The following is an 18,019-nucleotide window of genomic DNA, read 5'->3' as shown; positions in this document are numbered from 1 at the left end:
GACCTCAGCAGTGATTCCCAAACCCAGCTGATCAGAGGGTCGCCTGTGAATCTTCATTTTTTTGTTTTTTTATAAATACCTTCTGAATCACATTTCCGGATGGAGTTGAGAACTGGGAGTCTTTATTTTTATAAAGCTCTCCTGGTGATTCTAACATATGGCCAAATGTGGCAACTCCTGCCTAAATCATCTTATCAAGCCTGATGTTGCAGAAAAGGAAACCAAGTCCTAGATGAGGGGATACCAATTATCTAAAGTCTCATGGGCCATTAGGACTCTTTAATCCTGTTCCAATGTCTTACCCTTAGTTTTAAAAAGAATTTTAGCTTATAAGGTGGATTTTTTCTGAAAATAGGGTTATGGAAGGAGCCTCAGTCCGAGAAGCCTTTATTTTTGCTTTAGTGCTGACTTGGACAAAACTGGAGGCAATACCAGCACAGCAGAGAGGGATTTTAACCTTTTTATCTTTGGCCTAAGATACTTGAAGCCTTTTTCAGCATTTTGCCATTCTGGGAAAGTGAGGTTGGTGATGGTGAAGCTTTGGCAAAAGCCACTTTGAACTTCCAGCTGCTGGCCTGGTAGGGCTCACTGACGGGGGAGGTAGTTCCTGCAGTTTGTCTTAAGGTTGTGGGTTGTGGGCACCTGGAACTGAATTACGCACAACCCTTCTCAGCCAGAAGACTGATGAGATGCACCGATGGCACAGGGACATTGGTGCTTTCCTACTTCCAGCTGAGAAATGTAAACATCAGGGATGTAATTCATGGCTGTGACAATCACACGCTTTTCATAGAGGTAAATCAGGACATTCTGACTTCCAGCATCAAATGAATCAATGGACTCTTGCTGGTTGTACCCTGGGAAGCTCAGATATCCTACAGCTGAGATGCTTTGTGGAGGAGTTCAGAGATTTTCGGCTGGTGGCTTGCTGTTTTGTTTTGGCCTTTGGTTACCTATTTGTCTCTTTGGAAAGGAATTAGAAATAGGACACTGTTGTGAAGCATGGGCAGGTTTTCACATTTTCTCCATTTGAAGAAAATTATTAGTACCCATTTAGGGGGACCTAATTCTAAAAATTTTGATTCAAAATCATTTGAATAGTAGCTGTTAATTGACAATAAAGGATTCTATATGAGTGCTTCTCAAAGGGCCCACAAGTACATACTGATATTTTCAATTCAATTTTGAAAAATTGTTAATCTTTAAAATAACAGCTTTATTAAGATATGGTTCACATACTATGAAATTCACCCTTTTAACATAATTCAATGGTTTGTAGGTATATTCATAGAATTATGCAACCATCACCATTATCTAATTTCAGCAGTCATCCCCTGTAGCTGCTCCCCACCCACCCATCCCCCGCCAGCCCCTGGCAAGCACTAGTCTACTGTCTCTCTCTGGATTTGTCTGTTCTGGAGATTTTTTTTTTTTTTTTCATTTTTATTGAGATTCTTCAGATAGCATACAATTATCCAAAGATCCAAAGTGTACAATCACTTGCCCCTGGGTACCCTCATACAGCTGTGCATCCATCACCACACTTAATTTTTGTTCAATTTTTGGAAACTTTTCATTACTCCAGACAAGAAATAAAGTGAAAGATGAAAAAGGAAAAAAAGAAAAGGAAACTCGAATCCTCCCCTATCCCTAACCAACCCCCCTCAATTGTTGACTCGTAGTATTGGTATAGTATATTTGTTACTGTTTATGAAAAATGTTGCAATATTACTAACTGTAGTATATAGTTAGAAATAGGTATATATTTCTTCCCTATATGCCCCTCTATTATTAACTTCTAATTGTATTGTCATACATTTGTTCTGGTTCATGGAAGCGATTTCTAGTATTTGTACAGTTGATCATGGACATTTCCCACCATAGGATTCAGTTTTATACATTCCCATCTTTTGACCTCCAACTTTCCTTCTGGTGACATATATGACTCTGAGCTCCCCCTTTCCACCTCATTCACACACCATTCGTCACTGTTAGTTATTCTCACATCTTGCTACCAACACCCCTGTTCATTTCCAAACGTTTAAGTTCATCCTAGTTGAACATTCTGCTCATACTAAGCAACCGCTCCCCATTCTTAAGCCTCGTCCTATATCTTGGTAGCTTATATTTCATGTCTATGAGTTTACATATTATAATTAGTTCTTATCAGTGAGACCCTGCAATAATTGTCCTTATGTGTCTGGTTTATTTCACTCAGTATATTGCCCTCGAGGTTTTGTCATCAACCCATTTTTTTTTTAAATATGGTTTTGTTCACTCACCAAACATTTATTCTGGAGATTTTTATATAAATGGAATCGTATAATATGTCTGGCTTCTTTCACTTATCAGAATGGTTCGTCCATATTGTAGCATGAATCAGTACTCTGTTCCTTGTTATAGTTGAGTTACGTCCTACTGTATGACTATACCACATTTTACTTATCCATTCATCTGTTGATGGACGTTAGGTTGTTTCTGGTATTGACTATTGTGAACAGTGCTGCTATGAAACATTTGTGTATAAGTCTTTGTGTAGAAATAATGTTTTCAGTTCTCTCAAGTATGTACCTAGGAGTGAAATTGCTGGGTCATATAGTGATTCTATGTTTAACTTTTTGAGGAACCACCAAAGTGTTTTCCACAGTGGCTGCACCATTTTACAATCCCACTAGCAGTGTATGAGGGTTCCAATTTCTCTATATCCTCATTAGCATTTGTTATTGTCCCATCTTGTTTATTATAGCCATCCTAGTTGGCATAAAGTAGTATCTCATTGTGTTTTTGATTTGCATTTTCTCAAGGGATAATGATGTTGAGCATTTTTTCATATGCTACTGGCCATTTGTTTATCTTTTTTGGAGAAATGTCTGTTTGGGTCCCTTGCTCATTTTTAAATTGGGTTATTTGTCTTTTTGTTGTTTTAAGAATATTTTTTATATTCTACGTACATGTTCCTTATCAGTTATATGGTTTGCAAATGTTTTCTCTTATTCTATGAGTTGTCTTTTCACTTTCTTGATGGTGTCCTCTGAACCATGAATTCTTTGATTTTGATGAAATTTCACTGATTTTTTTTTTTTTTTGTCACTTGTGTCTTTGGTGTCATATGTAAGAGAACATTGCCAAATCCAAGGCCATGAAGATTTATGTCTGTTTTCTTTTAAGAGTTTCATAGTTTTAGCCCCTACATTTAGGTTTCTTAACAATTTTGAATTAATTTTTGAATGCGGTATGAGATAGGTGTCCATTTTCATTCATTTGCATGTGGATGCCCAAGTATTCCAGCACCAATTCAATTTTAATAGTACAGTGTTATCAGTAATTTACTTTTTTTCCTGAATATCTTGATTCCTAACATTAACATAATTACTGATATGATTTATAATACAATATAAAAATGTCTTTAAAATTTTAGTATCATTATTGCTGAATAAAACAACCACGGAGGGAAGTTTGAGATTTTTGAGGTTTTCTTGTCCTTAATACTCTGTTCTAAAGTCTTTTCAATTAAATTGTTTCTGTGTGGCTTCATTACCAACTATGTAGTTAGGTTCATTTGCTTCAGTTTTTCAATTTAACAGCTTTTAAATTTGTTTTGTTTATTCTTCTGAGGTATGTCTTTTCAAATGCACGTACACACACACACTCATACACACTTATTCTCGTGCTCCCTACTTTCCTTGTGAAAAAGGTAGACAGTTTTTTCTAGAGCTCTCTACATGTTTGAACATGGTTCTCGTCCTCAGATTTTATAGCTGCATAGTATTCCATCATGTGGATCCCCTTGCTGGGCATTTACGTGACACTTAATCTTTGGTAATTACACATGGTGCCACAATGAATAATCTTGTTTCTTCTCCCCAGAGTATGCCAACAGACTTTTGGGTTTTTGTCAGTTTTGTAGGTGAAAAATGGTATGTCACTGTAGGCTTAATTTGCATTTCTTTTATTAGTGAGGCTGATTGTCATTTGATATGTTTATGGTCATGTGCCTTTTTTCTGTAAACTGTTTGTATATGTTGCCCACTTTTTCCCATTGGATTGCTGGTCTTTTTTCTTCTTCCATTTCTAGGAGCTCTTTATATGTTAAAGAGATTAGCTCTTTTTTTTTCTTATCTTCATTTTATTGAGATATATTCACATACCACACAGTCATACAAAACAAATCGTACATTCGATTGTTCACAGTACCATTACATAGCTGTACATTCATCACCTAAATCAATCCCTGACACCTTCATTAGCACACACACAAAAATAATAAGAATAATAATTAAAGTGAAAAAGAGCAATTGAAGTAAAAAAGAACACTGGGTACCTTTGTCTGTCTGTTTGTTTCCTTCCCCTATTTTTCTACTCATCCATCCATAAACTAGACAAAGTGGAGTGTGGTCCTTATGGCTTTCCCAATCCCATTGTCACCCCTCATAAGCTACATTTTTATACCATTGTCTTTGAGATTCATGGGTTCTGGGTTGTAGTTTTTTTTTTTTTTTTTTCAAGTTAAGAGTTTATTAGATGCATATATATATATATTTTTTTTTTTTGGCTTTTTTTTTTTTTCCCTTTTTTTATCTTCATTCCATTGAGATATGTTCACACACCACGCAGCCATACAAAACAAATCGTACATTCGATTGTTCACAGCACCACCACACAGCTGTACATTCATCACCCAGATCAATCCCTGACACCTTCATTAGCACACACACAAAAATAACAAGAATAATAATTAAAGTGAAAAAGAGCAATTGAAGTAAAAAAGAACACTGGGTACCTTTGTCTGTTTGTTTGTTTGTTTCCTTCCCCTATTTTTCTACTCATCCATCCACAAACTAGACAAAGTGGAGTGTGGTCCTCATGGCCTTCCCAATCCCACTGTCACCCCTCATAAGCCACATTTTCATACAATTGTCTTCGAGACTCATGGGTTCTGGGTTGTAGTTTGACAGTTCCAGGCATCCACCACCAGCTACCCCAATTCTTTAGAACCTAAAAAGGGTTGTCTAAATTGTGCGTAAGAGTGCCCACCAGAGTGACCTCTCGGCTCCTTTTGGAATCTCTCTGCCACTGAAGCTTATTTCATTTCCTTTCACATCCCCCTTTTGGTCAAGAAGATGTTCTCCATCCCACGATGCCAGGTCTACATTCCTCCCTGGGAGTCATATTCCACGTTGCCAGGGAGATTCACTCCCCTGGGTGTCTGATCCCACGTAGGAGGGAGGGCAGTGATTTCACCTTTCAAGTTGACTTAGCTAGAGAGACAGGGCCACATCTGAGCAACAAAGAGGCATTCGGGAGGAGGCTCTTAGGCACAATTATAGGGAGGCCTAGCCTCTCCTTTGCAGCAACCGTTTTCCCAAGGGTAAAACCTATGGTAGAGGGCTCAACCCATCAAACCACCAGTCCCCTATGTCTGTGGTCATGTTAGCAACCATCGAGGTGGGGTAGGCCAGTACCCCTGCATTCTCCACCGGCTCCTCAAGGGGGCTCTACATATTTTTGTCCTTGTTTTTTTTTTTTTTAAATCAACTGTATGAAAAAACAAAACAAAAAAACAAAACAAAACAAAAAAACATACAATAAAAGAACATTTCAAAGAGACTATAACAAGGGAGTAAGAAAAAGACAACTAACCTAAGATGACTGCTTAACTTCCAACCTGTTCCTACTTTACCCCAAGAAAGTTACCTAATATAGCAACATTTCTGTGAACTTGTTCCTACTATATCCATCAGAAATTAACAGACCATAGTCATTCCTGGGCATCCCCAGAGCGTTAAATAGCTTATCTGTTCTTCTTGGATTATTGTTCCCCCTTCCTTAATTGTTCTCTATTGCTAGTTCCCCTACATTCTACATTATGGGTTGAAATATGTTTTCTCTGTTTGTCATTTGTCTTTGTTTATAGTGTGTCATGCCATATGGAAGTGTTGTTTTTATTTTAAAAAATTTTTATGTAGTCTAATTTATCAATTTTTCTTACATGGCTTCTGGATTTTGAGTCATAGTTAAAAAGGCCTTCCTCACTTCAAGGCAATAAAGCAATTCACTCATGTCAAGTACTTCAGTCGTTTTAATTTTTGCATTTAACCATTGATCCATTTGGAGTTTATCTTGTGGCACAGTTATTTAAGCCTCTCAATACCTCTTGCCAAACTGCTTTTGAGATGAGTCTTATGTGTCTGTTGATTATGAATGAGAGTTCCTTTTTCTCCCCCTTGCCAGTATTTGCTTATAATTTTATATTGACGATAATCTTGCCAAGTGTTCTGCCTTCTGCTTGATTTCCTCCTCTGTAAAATGGGCATATCTGCCCATTGTTTAAAAACAAAGCAAAAAATGGTGGAACCTATAGCTACAAAGAACTGAAAGTGTTATATAAAGAGTTATTTTTATTCTCTGGTGCCTTGCACAGAGGTGTGGCCCCGCTCATTCAGTGTGATGATTATGGGCACATGATAGAGACTCATTTTCTTACAGGCAGGGTATCCGTAAATGGAATTGTATTTTTTGGCAGATTTTCGTTCCCTTAAACATTGACTCCCGATGATGTTCTTTCCCTCCTCAGTTTGTAGAAGACTATGAACCTACCAAGGCTGACAGCTATAGAAAGAAGGTGGTGCTCGATGGGGAAGAAGTGCAGATAGACATCCTGGACACCGCGGGACAGGAGGACTATGCAGCCATTCGCGACAACTACTTCCGGAGCGGGGAAGGTTTCCTCTTGGTGTTCTCAATCACAGAGCACGAGTCCTTTACCGCAACTGCTGAGTTCAGGTGGGTTTCAGGTGGAGGAGCCCAGGCCACCAAGCTGTGGCCTTGGGCCTTTCTTCCATGTATCTGGGACTTGGAAGGAATTTCGTTCACCACGAATGGCCATATAGCAGAAGGCTGAGCTTATTATTACGAAGAATTGTTTGTAAATAATTCTCTTGGGCTTTCTGAATCTTGGCACATTATTGTCCACCAGTTGTTTTTAATCATAAATCCGTTTTATGATTTCTGAGTATTAAAATCTTGTCTCTGAAAGAAGATGAAGATATTCCTAATACTCAAGGACCTGTAATTCTGTTTTCATATAAATCATGAGACGCAATGATTGAAGACTTACCTGTGCCGGTTTGAATGTATTATGTCCCCCAAATGCCATTATCTTTGATGTAATCTTGTTGGGCAGACATATCAGTTTTGATTAGATTGTGATTCTTTGAGCGTTTCCATGGAGATGTGCCCCACCCAACTGTAGGTGATAACTCTGATGAGGTAATTTCCATGGAGGTGTGGCCCCGCCCATTCAGCATGGGTCTTGATTACTGGAGCAGTGTATAAGCTGAGACAGAAGGAGCGAGCTTGCTGCAGCCAAGAGGGATGCTTTGAAGAACGCACTGGAGCTGAGAGAAGAGCTTCAGCTTACAGAGACATTTTGGAGACGGACTTTGAAAGCAGACTTTTGCTCCAGAGAAGCTGAGAGAGGACAAACGCCCCAAGAGCAACTAAGAGTGACATTTTTGAGGAGCTGAAGCCTAGAGAGGAATGTCCTGGGAGAAAGCCATTTTGAAACCAGAACTCGGAGCAGATGTTGGCCACGTGACTTCCCAGCTAACAGAGGTTTTCCAGACGCCATTGGCCATCCTCCAGTGAAGGTACCTGACTGTTGATGGATTACTTTGGACACCTTATAGCCTTGAGACTGCAACTGTGAAGTCAAATAAACCCCCTTTTATAAAGACCAACCCATTTCTAGTGTTTTGCATTTTGGCAGCGTTAGCAAACTAGAACACTTACCTATCTTTATCTCTTTGTAAGAATTTTACTAGAAAAGTAAGAGTTTTGATTTATTTTGAGGTTTTTGAAGCCATGTCAGGAGAATGAAAGGTAAGTCAGAGTGCCATTTTGATACTCAAAGAACTTTTAGCATAGTTGAGTGGAGAGGGTCTGAGCTTTGGATCGGACAGAACTGGATTTGAATCCCTACTCTGCTGTTAACCAGCTTTGTGGCTATGGGCTTGTTTACTTAAGATCGGAGATTCTATCTCCTTATCTGAAAATGTGCTTGTTAGTTGATGAAATGAAATGAAATGCTGCATGAGGCTGTGAATTCCATAAGGGCAAGACTGTGGCCAGTTCATCGCCTTGTGTCCCCAGGCCCTCTTCCAGCCCAGGGCACCTGGCACTTTTATGTGGTGAGTAGAGTATTCACTGTTATCGTCCATTTTTAAATGGCCATAGTTACGGATCTTAAAAGTTCATTTTGTTTTAAAGAAATAGTGAGCTTTTTTGGTGTAATCTTTTTTATCTTCTATATCTCTCTCTTTAATTTCCCATTTCTCTTACACACAATTGTATTTTTTTCATTACCCTCCCTGTAAATTATAAACATGTCTATCCAGATGACTTTGAGTAATCTTGAAATTATTTTAAGAATCAGTTATAGAGTCTAACAGGGAACTAAAAAGGCAAAAAACAAAACAAAACAAAAACCAGTAATTTTTTTTTTCCTTAGCAAGTCTGGTCAGAAAGTAAGGTGATCAGGCAAAGGTGAAAATATCCCCCCAGGCTTTGGAAGGAAGCATCAGTGAGCCAGGGAGGCCTCAAGGGGTGAGCTCACGTACATCAGCAGAGGGAGTGGAAGGTAACAGGGGAGTGCCTCAGTCATTATGCTGTTTCAAGTCTTAAAAGGCGAATATCTCAATTCTTTGGAACTATGGCGTGTGTGTTGAGGTGATCAGTTAAATCACTAGAACACATTATGAGAAGTCCTATTAATTTTTAGACTTTTTGGCCATACCTAAAGGTATCTATATTTGAATGTAGCCCATGTCTTCGTAACTGTGCCTGCAGCTACATAATATATATAGGTTTTTAATCCTGTTTGCATATCTCCTTGAGCTTAAAACAGGACAGATGTGCCCACTCCCTTTTCTTCCCCCTCCTGAGCCTTTTGATTTCTCATTGTCCCGGGACTTGCCAAGAAAGGAAGCACTAGGCAGTAGCTGAGTCCTCTCCAGAGAACTGAGAATGCTGCCCTTGTTCTCTCCCCGGCGTCACCACCCACACAGATATTATCCCCACACTCTGAAAGAGCCGGAGCAGAGTCTCATAGCACCTTGAGAAGGAATTTGGGTATCATGTGAGAAGAGGTGTGGTAGTTTGGAGTTGTGCCCCCCCGCCACTAAAAAAAATCATGTTCTCAATCTTAATCCATTGCTGTGGGTATGACTCCGTTGTATATAGGTCCTTTTGAGGGGATACTTCTGTTAAGGTGTGGCCTACCTCAACAGGATGGGTCCTAATCCTTTTACTGGAGACCTTATAGAGAAGATCTTACAGAGAGAGAAGCCATGGGGAACTGTCAGAGGCTGTGAGTCATGGGAACCCAAAAAAAGAAAGGAGAAGACACTGTCATGCTTATTGCCATGTGATGGAAAAGCCAAGGAACTCCAAAGATTGCTGGCCAGCCTGAAGATACCAGCCCTGGCGGGAAGCAAGGCCTTTAGCCTCTGTAACTGAGAGCCGGTAAATTCCTGTTGTTAAGTCAACCCATTGTATGAAACTAAAGCAGTTTTTGGTACTGAAAGTGGGGTGCTGCTATGACCGATAAATGTGGAAATGGCTTTGGAATTGGGTAGAGGCTAGAAGAATTATGAGGTGCTTGATAGGAAAAGCCTTGATTGTTTTGAAAAGTTTATTGGTAGAAATATGGACATTAAAAGTTACCTCTGGTGACACCTTAGAAGGAAATGATGAATGTGATATATATTGGAAACTAGAGGAAATGTGAACTTGTAAGTGATGAACTTGGATATTTAGCTGAGTTGATTTCCAAGCCAAATGTGGGAGGTGCAGCCTGGCTTCTCCTTGTTTATAGTAAAATGCAAGAGGAAAGGGTTAAGCTGAGAATTAAAATCTTAAACACTAAGCAAACAGTAATTGATGATTTTGAAAATTTCCAGCCTATCCAGAGAGCGTGCTCTGATATTAGGACCGGAAGCTACCCTATCAGGGACGCCCCTAGCTTTCAGGAAGTGGCTCTCAAGAGGGCAGGGCTCCACGTGAAAATTTAACCGAACAATCCTTTGCTATTGAGGGTGTGGCTGAGCATGGATCTAGCCAGCCATTTTGGTGGAAAGGGTCTCTGGAAAGTTCTCCTGTCTGCTGGTTTGAACTTGCTTGAACTGCACACAAAGCCAACAAGGTCTTTACGGAATTTGTATGACCAAAACCACCACCAGCCTGGACTGAAAGGGATAGAGAAGAGGTGAATTGAAGGAAGAATGACTTCAAGGACAGAATCTTGGACCAAAAAGATCTCCTCGGTTTCCCCCATGTGTGAAGAAAGTGCTGGGCCTCCCCTGTGCTTGGAGGGGGCAGGCCTTTGCCCTGTTGTTCAGGGACAGTGTTGCCACCTCATTTCTCAGAGATGGTGCGGCCTGTGCCCCAGTGTTTGGTGTTGGGTGGAGCATGGCCACTGGGCAAGCCCTTGGAAAGGGTGGGGCTGCTACTCCATCAGACCCAGGGGACAAAACATTGTTCCACAGATGACTCTCAGACCTTGAAGTCTAATGGATGTTGCCCTGCTGGGTTTTGGACTTGTTTGGGACCCGTGGCCCCTGTTTTCCTTCCAATTTGTCCCCTCTAGTATAGGAATGTTTATCCTATGCCTGTCCCACCTTGCATATTGGAAGCAAATAACTTGTTTTCCAGGTCTATCAGACAAAGGAATTTTTGCCCCAGTACAGTCAACATCCATAACTGATTTTGCTGAGATGTTGGACTTAACATTGCTCTAAAATGGCTAACAGTTTTGGGGATGTTGTGATGGAACAGATACATTTTACCTGTTTGGGGCGGGGAGGAGTACTTCAGTTAAGGTGTGGCCCAATTGAATCAGTTTGGGTCTTACTCCTCTTTCTAGAGGCCTTGTAGAGATGGTCACAGAGAGAGAAGCCACAGGGAATAGCCAAAAGCAGGCAGTCATTGGAGCCAGGCAGAGAAAGGAGAAGCCTCTGCCATGGGCATCACCACATGATGGAAAAGCCAAGGAGCCCCAAAGATTGCCAGCCAGCCCAGAGATACCCACCCCAGGAGGAAGCCAGCCTTCCAGCCTCTTGAAACGCAGAGCCAAGAAATTCCTGTTGTTAAGACAATACCCATTGTATGGTATTTGTTTTAGCAGCCAGGAAACTAGAACAAAAAGGAGAAGAAAAAAGATAGATAAATAAGTAAAACAAAAAGAAGGGGAAGTTAGTTCTTCTGACTTGCACACTTGACATTTAGGTAAAAGTTCCAGGCTGCCCCAGTTTATCATCTCATGAGAAACAGAAGGATGGAGGTGGATAACCCACACCCTGTGGTCCAATGGACCAATCTGCCTGTTAAAACACAGCATGTCCGTGTTTATCTGGCAAATGGGAAGGCCCCGGTAGAAAGGGAAGCACCGACACACTCGATCTTCCTTGAAACTTCTGGACAGAAGTCCATGAACTCGAGAAATAGGCTGCTCACAGGAGGCCAGGACCCAGGACTACCTACTGGTTTTGGAATCCTCGTGTTTCTTAATGACATGGCGTTTACAGGCCTCTGGAGGACTGAGGAGCCAGAGAGCAACAGGTTTTTATCTTTCACAGCTTACATTGATCACATAACTTCTAAATATATTGTGTCTTTTGACCCCTGCTGAAATGTAGGACATGTAAAGCTACTTGAGAGGCAAATTTCAAGTACCTTCTCACTTTTCTCCTTTTTTCACTTGTTTTAAACTATTTGATATCTGGTACTTAAATTGACTACATGGAAAAATTTTGTATATGTTTATCATTGTGAAATGTTACCCTGTATCATATAAAAATTAATGCAAGTCTCCACAGCATACATTTTTTAAGAGCACTCTTTTCAGAATGGGTTGGAAGGTAGAAGTGGAAATGTCTCCAATGGACCAAAATATTGGAAGCAGAATATTTAATATTTGTGTTTTTTTAATATTTGCTTTTGATTAGTAATGTTTGATTATGTTTAGTAGAGGTAAAATTTAATATGCTGCAGGTAACTGTTTTTTTTTTTTCAGAGATGGCAGTTTTGAGGTACTCTTCCATAAAGCTTAGAGTACTTCTCTTCATTTTTTCACTTTGTAGTAGAAAAATAATGCACATTGAAATATGTTGCTAACATATCTGTCCCCATTGTATTGCATGTTACATTTACTTTAAGTGCAAACTCTATGTTTGTGGGGGGAGGGAGTATACAAAACAAAATTTACCTTTACTACTTGAGATTCTCTCTGATGTTTCTCTTCTGTTCTATAATATTCTGTTTCACCAAAGAACAAAAAAAGACCTGTGGTTGTGACCCATTAGGCTGATTTCATGATCCACTAATAGGCTGCTACCTTGCATATGAAAAACTGGATTTCCTGGCTTTTACTCTCAGAAGGGAATTGTCTCATTTGTTTTAGGAGGACTTACTAAGCATTTTACAGAGATACTTCTTTTATACTGTTTCTTTCCCACAGGTTCAACAAAAATCTTTTTGTGGATAAGCATAAATTGGAGACTGTTGAAAGGCAGATTCCAGAGCCCCTATCCCGACACTTACTTCTTCAGGATACTCTTGGGCCCAGAAATCTGCATCTATAACAAAACCCCAGGTGATTCTGATGCAGGCAGTCTGAAAAAGTGTCTGGTGTGTGGCTACATCTAGGGAGTGCTGCTTTGGAACATTCCCTGAGTGTGGAAATTTCTTCTCATGCCTTAGGAGAGCCTTTTGTTTTAGGTGGGTCGACAGAACTGGCTGCTTCTTACAGCTTTCTCAGCTGCTTTATTTTGGATGTAATGTCTTAGGGAACAGATTCTCCGCGTCAAGGCTGAAGAAGATAAAATACCATTGCTCGTGGTGGGAAACAAGTCAGACTTAGAGGAGCGGAGGCAGGTGCCCATCGAGGAGGCCAGGAGTAAAGCCGAGGAGTGGGGCGTGCAGTACGTGGAGACGTCGGCCAAGACGCGTGCCAATGTGGACAAGGTAGGCGGGGCTCTCGGCGAGGGACGGCAGAAGGCTGTTTGGTTTTGTGGGAGCCATTTCTGGGAATGAGGCAAGAGCTGGCTTCTCTAGATGTCTAAGGCCTTTTAATGAGAAGCATTGGAAGGGTTTGACCCTGGACTTAAAATTCCCACAGAGTCCTTTTGCTTTGTCATCATACTTTGTCAGTATATTTTGTGTTGACACAGCCCTTGGAAGTATGATGTGATGGGGCCATTGGCTTGTGAGAGCTGAGCTGGAAGGCCCAAATAAGTAGTAGCCCCTGTGCTCTCTCATTTTTCTTAACCTCTGGTTAAGAAAGGGCACCATCTCAGGCTGTTTCTTAGGAGGTTCCCCCCAAAGTGGCCTGGAAAAAAAGGTGGCTTTTTAAAGACTTTTCTCTCTTTGGGCTGTTGTTACAGTTATTATTTTGTCCTCATTACCAGAGGTGAGGTGTCTGTCTCTGTAATTTAGGCACTAAGCAGTATGTGCACTCAGGAATCAATTCCCCTTACTTACTCTTACTCCGCTCCCAGGGTATGTTCTCATTCAAATCTCTGAAACTAAAGAAAGGATGACTTTGACAATGATGAGTTTTGACAGTCTGAAAATTACCTACCAGAGATTGCTGATGTTAGGTGTGTGTGTTTTATAAGTTAAGGCTCACATATCTTGCCACATAGCTTAAATAGGAAATCCAGAAGGTGAGGTTTTCCTGTCTGCCCTCATTGTGTTTACCAGCTCTTCCTTCATAATCCATACTCCTGTAAAATCTAAATTTGTCTGCCAGTGGATACATCTGTGTGTTGTGCAATGTCAGCATCCGAATCCCCCACATCCTTTCCTATGTTTCTTTTCCTTGTGGAGAAAGAATTCTCCTTTACTTCTCACCTGAAGGGAGAGATTTATAACCAGGTTTTACCCTAGCTTGAGATGAAGCTGGAAGAACCATGATGTTTCAAATGTTGGTGTGAGGAGGGGTTCATTTTTTAAGCTCTTTGGCAGCATCTGCAACGAACAGATCTGTGTAGTTGTCGTCTGCAGCAGGAAGTACCCAGTGATCAGTTACGTCAACTCTCATGGGGATCCTTGTGCTATTCCAGATCTCTTTCTTTACATCAGATTGTTTCCTAGCTGTAGAATGCACACAGGAGATCCAGGCAGAGACTTCATTTTCAACAAATCAGGAAGACTTTTGGCACGGGACGAGATGTGTGGTTTTTTGGCAGGGTGGGAATGGGTGGGGATGGGTGGGGGAGAGCGGGCACCGCATCTTGTCCTCTCCACCCCCTTGGCTGGACCAGCTTGACCTGCCAAACAGGAATGACCAGAAACTTATAACTAGCAGCATTGTATTCATTTGTAAACAAATGAAGGTTACACAAAAGAAGTTTGTCAGTAAACTCAGCCGATGAATCAACTTTGCCACCATTTAAATTGGACAAACCACATTCCCCTCCTCCTGAAAAGCCTGTAACATCTGAAGCTGTTGGCACCTGCTGTTATGGGCAGCTCCTTTCCTGGTGAGAAGGGTGCTTGGGTCAGCCTGATCTGATGGGGGGGTGTCCTTTTTGGTGCCTGGAGCTGGTAGTGAGGACGTGTGGCACCCCACACACCCAGGAAGCCTGATCTTCCTCTTCACCAAGAAGAAGGTATCTGTGAAAATAAGATGGGGGCTTGTGATTTTGCTTGAATGTCCAAAGATAAAAGCCTACACGCTCAGTCTCCCAATTTGGGTCTCCATCATTCTTCACAAGAAATCTCAAACTTCTCTTTGTTAGGAGGCATATTTTGTCTGCTTGAGTATAATCAGCACTCTGGCCATGATTGCCGGTAAATAGAGGGCAAAACCCAAACTGCTGTGACAAGTGATAATCCGTATCTGAGCAGCACACTGGCATCCAAAGGACAAGTCTCATCAGTTCTTGATAAAGTTCCTTTCGGTTAACCTCGCAAAGAACAGAGGGGTGGTAGTTCCCAAGAATTAGGGTAGGGGTGTGCTTGGGGAGGACTGCGTGTGGCAGGACCCCCTCCCGCTCCCTGATTTCATGGTGCAGGAGACTTCTTTTATTTATGCTTTACCCCCTCCTTCCTCCACATTCCCAGCTCTGCTCTCATGGACTTGGCCAGGGAAAGCTGTCATGCATGATGTTTCCTACCTTTATAGGGTCATTATAAGGATTAAATGGTGTTTAATTCTTCACCTAATAGCATGTGCCCTTTTCCATTCTTTCCCACTCTGGTGGTTGGAAATGCTACTGATTACTTCTATCAGTCTCAATATTTGTAAATTTCACAAATGGTTGGCTCTGGCCTATGCTAAAATATTATTTTAGCCTCCAGAAGACTTGTAAGAGAAGATTTTATCATACTGAAATAAGCTGTTGAATGGGAGCAACAGAATAATAATTCTTTCTTTAGCATGAGATGAGCCGAAATGCTTACTCTGTGAAGTTAGTGTGCTATGGTTAATTATTCTTGTTTGCTCTTGATTCTTTGGTTTTGATGGCACATGACTTATAAAAATAAATGCAGTTTTGTGCTTTAAAAGAGCACTAGCTTTCCTGCTTAGGTGAATTGTTTCATGAGATCATCAAATGGCCTTCTTCCTGTTGTTTTCACTTCCTTTCTTCCCACCCCCAGGTGTTTTTTGACCTAATGAGAGAGATCAGAGCCAAGAAGATGTCAGAAAACAAAGACAAGAATGGCAAGAAAAGCAGCAAGAACAAGAAAAGTTTTAAAGAGAGATGCTGCTTGCTGTGAACGCCAGGACAGCAGAGGCAGCACAAGTCAGTGGCCACCGAGGACGCGGGGCTGGTTTATAAAGAGAAGACCCTGCTTGACTCCTTTGGCTGTGTCCCCTGCTCTCCCCAACCTCACCCACGCCTCCGTCTTTAAATGGGAAAAAAATATCTGTGGATCAGTGGCTGGCAGAAGATGTGAGCCCTTGTCCGTGCAAGGGGATGGCTTCTTTGTCAGGAGGTTTTGGAGTTTTGTTTTTCCTTCCTCTTCCCTCCTTTCGTTCCCAAAGCTTAACCACATATGTAATGCCACAGGTGGGCAATAGCCAAGTATTGATTACAAAGAGAAAGTGCTGGCATCGCATCTTATTTTTGCCTAGTTTTATAACATCACCATCTTTTGTTTTGAAAATAAAACTGTCTTATTTTATTAGGTTTTGGAGAAGACCCCCCCCTCCCCTTCTTACTCAGAAAAATCCCTTAAGCTTTACTGACACTGAAAAATTCAGAGATTTAAAAAATAAGTTTCTTTGTCATATCCTATAGACCTGAAGCACAGAATAAAACATGAGTTTGAGTCAATGCCAAGCTCATAAATCCTTGTCACACACAAAAAGTGCAAGTTCTAAGTTGTTTTTTTTTGTATTTAAATATTGGCCAATTGTAGGCTGTTTTTATTCCATAGTGTCCTGACTTTGTGTAAAAACTTTTTTTTAGTTGACTAAGTGAAGACTCAAGAGTAGTATACTTTATAAATGACACACTTTTCTAATCTGGATATAGTTTTTGTTTTCTCGTCCCCTGGCTAAGTCCTCTCCTGAGAGCCCATTGTGTTCTGCTGGACATACTTACTCCACTCATAATTACACTCTCTGTTATGCCACAGACTTCTCTCTGCCTGTCCAGTCCTCTCCTTTTGTTTCTTTAAGCGTAAAACGAATTCTTCAGAAGAGTGTGAAGAGTTAAAATTGTGCTCCCAAATCATGAAGCCAGAGCCTGTGCCAGACATTTCCTACCTCTCCTAGAATTGCTCAGTGATTCTAAAGTGAAATTAAGAAGAAGTGGGAAAGCAAATCTAGGCTGTGGCCCGTTGCCTCTGAGAATTGGCTGCTGTTTTTAATATAGGTTTTCTTCTAAGACAGCCACAGAGTTAGCTGGAAAAAGATTTCTATTGACAAGATAGTGCTAATCCTTCTTGTATCAATGTTCTAAATTTAACAATCAGAAAATTTTTCATCAAAGGGTAATGTGATAAAAGCCCAGTATGCAGCATATTTTCCCCCCATTTTCCAGAAATGACATTTCACATATAGGTGCCAAAAGGGAACTGGGGTGGGGATAGTGGGAACCTTTTGAATTTATGGTTATTTTCAGAGATTGCAGAAATTATGATCAGACTGGAAAATAATCTTGTATCACCTCCCAAAGAATCATGGCCTGTTTTGAATAAAAAAAGCAAATACACTTTTTCAGGATTTCAGCCTTTTTATTTTATTCTTTTGTCATATATGCAAAATGCAGGTCTTAATGGAATTTATAGCAAATTATTTACTATTGTTGTTGTTGGTTGTTCTATATCAGACAAGCTTTACTTCAGTTAATCCTTTGAATTGGGCTGCGGGAAATAAAATTATAAGCATAAACAGTAATTTTAACTTTATCTTTCCTTTGGGAGAGAAAAGATACTCTTTTTACCTCAAATTTGAAAAGCCAAAAGTAGTTACACTCATGAGTTTTCTTAAGCAACCTTCTCTTTTTACCTTAGTTGGCCACCTGTTTGATCTCAATTCTGGTCCAGAGGAAGTAGATTTGGAATATGCACAAATGAATTGAAGATAGCATGAATTGTTTCATGCTATAGAAATTATTCTTGGTTTATACTATTAGTTTATTTCTAAAATTATATTTAACCACAGAGCAATCAGAAATGGATCTTCCTATCAAAAGAATTTATAGATATGTGATACTTTCATGTAAAAAACGTACGAAAGCTATGCTATTCATCAGTCTGAAACATGGTCCCTTGCTAAATGATTAGATCATGTATCTGTAGCTTAGCATTATTTTTCTAAAGTATTCTCTTGAGAAACGTTTGAGCACTTGCTCAGTGTCAGGCTCTGTTCTGCGTCCTGGGATCTGGTTTTGGGCAAGACGGGCAAGATATCTATTTACTGGGTGCTTATGTTTTGGTGAGGAAGAAGATGAGTACATGGAAATATTGGGAGTTGTAAGTGCTTTGATGAAAATAAAACCGGGCAGTG

At 40.4% G+C, this 18,019-nt stretch overlaps 1 protein-coding gene across 1 annotated transcript in view; it reads left to right on the top strand.

The window, feature by feature from the left end:
- RALB (RAS like proto-oncogene B) overlaps positions 1-17,228 on the top strand; it is a 48,488-nt gene extending 31,260 nt beyond the window's left edge. Inside the window, exons 3-5 of the mRNA XM_037849237.1 lie at positions 6,575-6,783; positions 12,843-13,020; positions 15,661-17,228. Of these exons, the coding sequence (XP_037705165.1) occupies positions 6,575-6,783; positions 12,843-13,020; positions 15,661-15,780 (507 nt within the window). The 3' untranslated portion in view covers positions 15,781-17,228. The remainder of the gene's footprint in view (positions 1-6,574; positions 6,784-12,842; positions 13,021-15,660) is intronic.
- The last annotated feature ends 791 nt before the right edge of the window (positions 17,229-18,019 follow it).

The sequence above is a fragment of the Choloepus didactylus genome, chromosome 9 (assembly GCF_015220235.1).
Source record: "Choloepus didactylus isolate mChoDid1 chromosome 9, mChoDid1.pri, whole genome shotgun sequence".
NCBI classification, from domain to species: domain Eukaryota; kingdom Metazoa; phylum Chordata; class Mammalia; order Pilosa; family Megalonychidae; genus Choloepus; species Choloepus didactylus.
The sequence above is the reverse complement of the archived record's forward strand: the minus strand, read 5'-3'. Positions and strand labels throughout refer to the sequence as shown.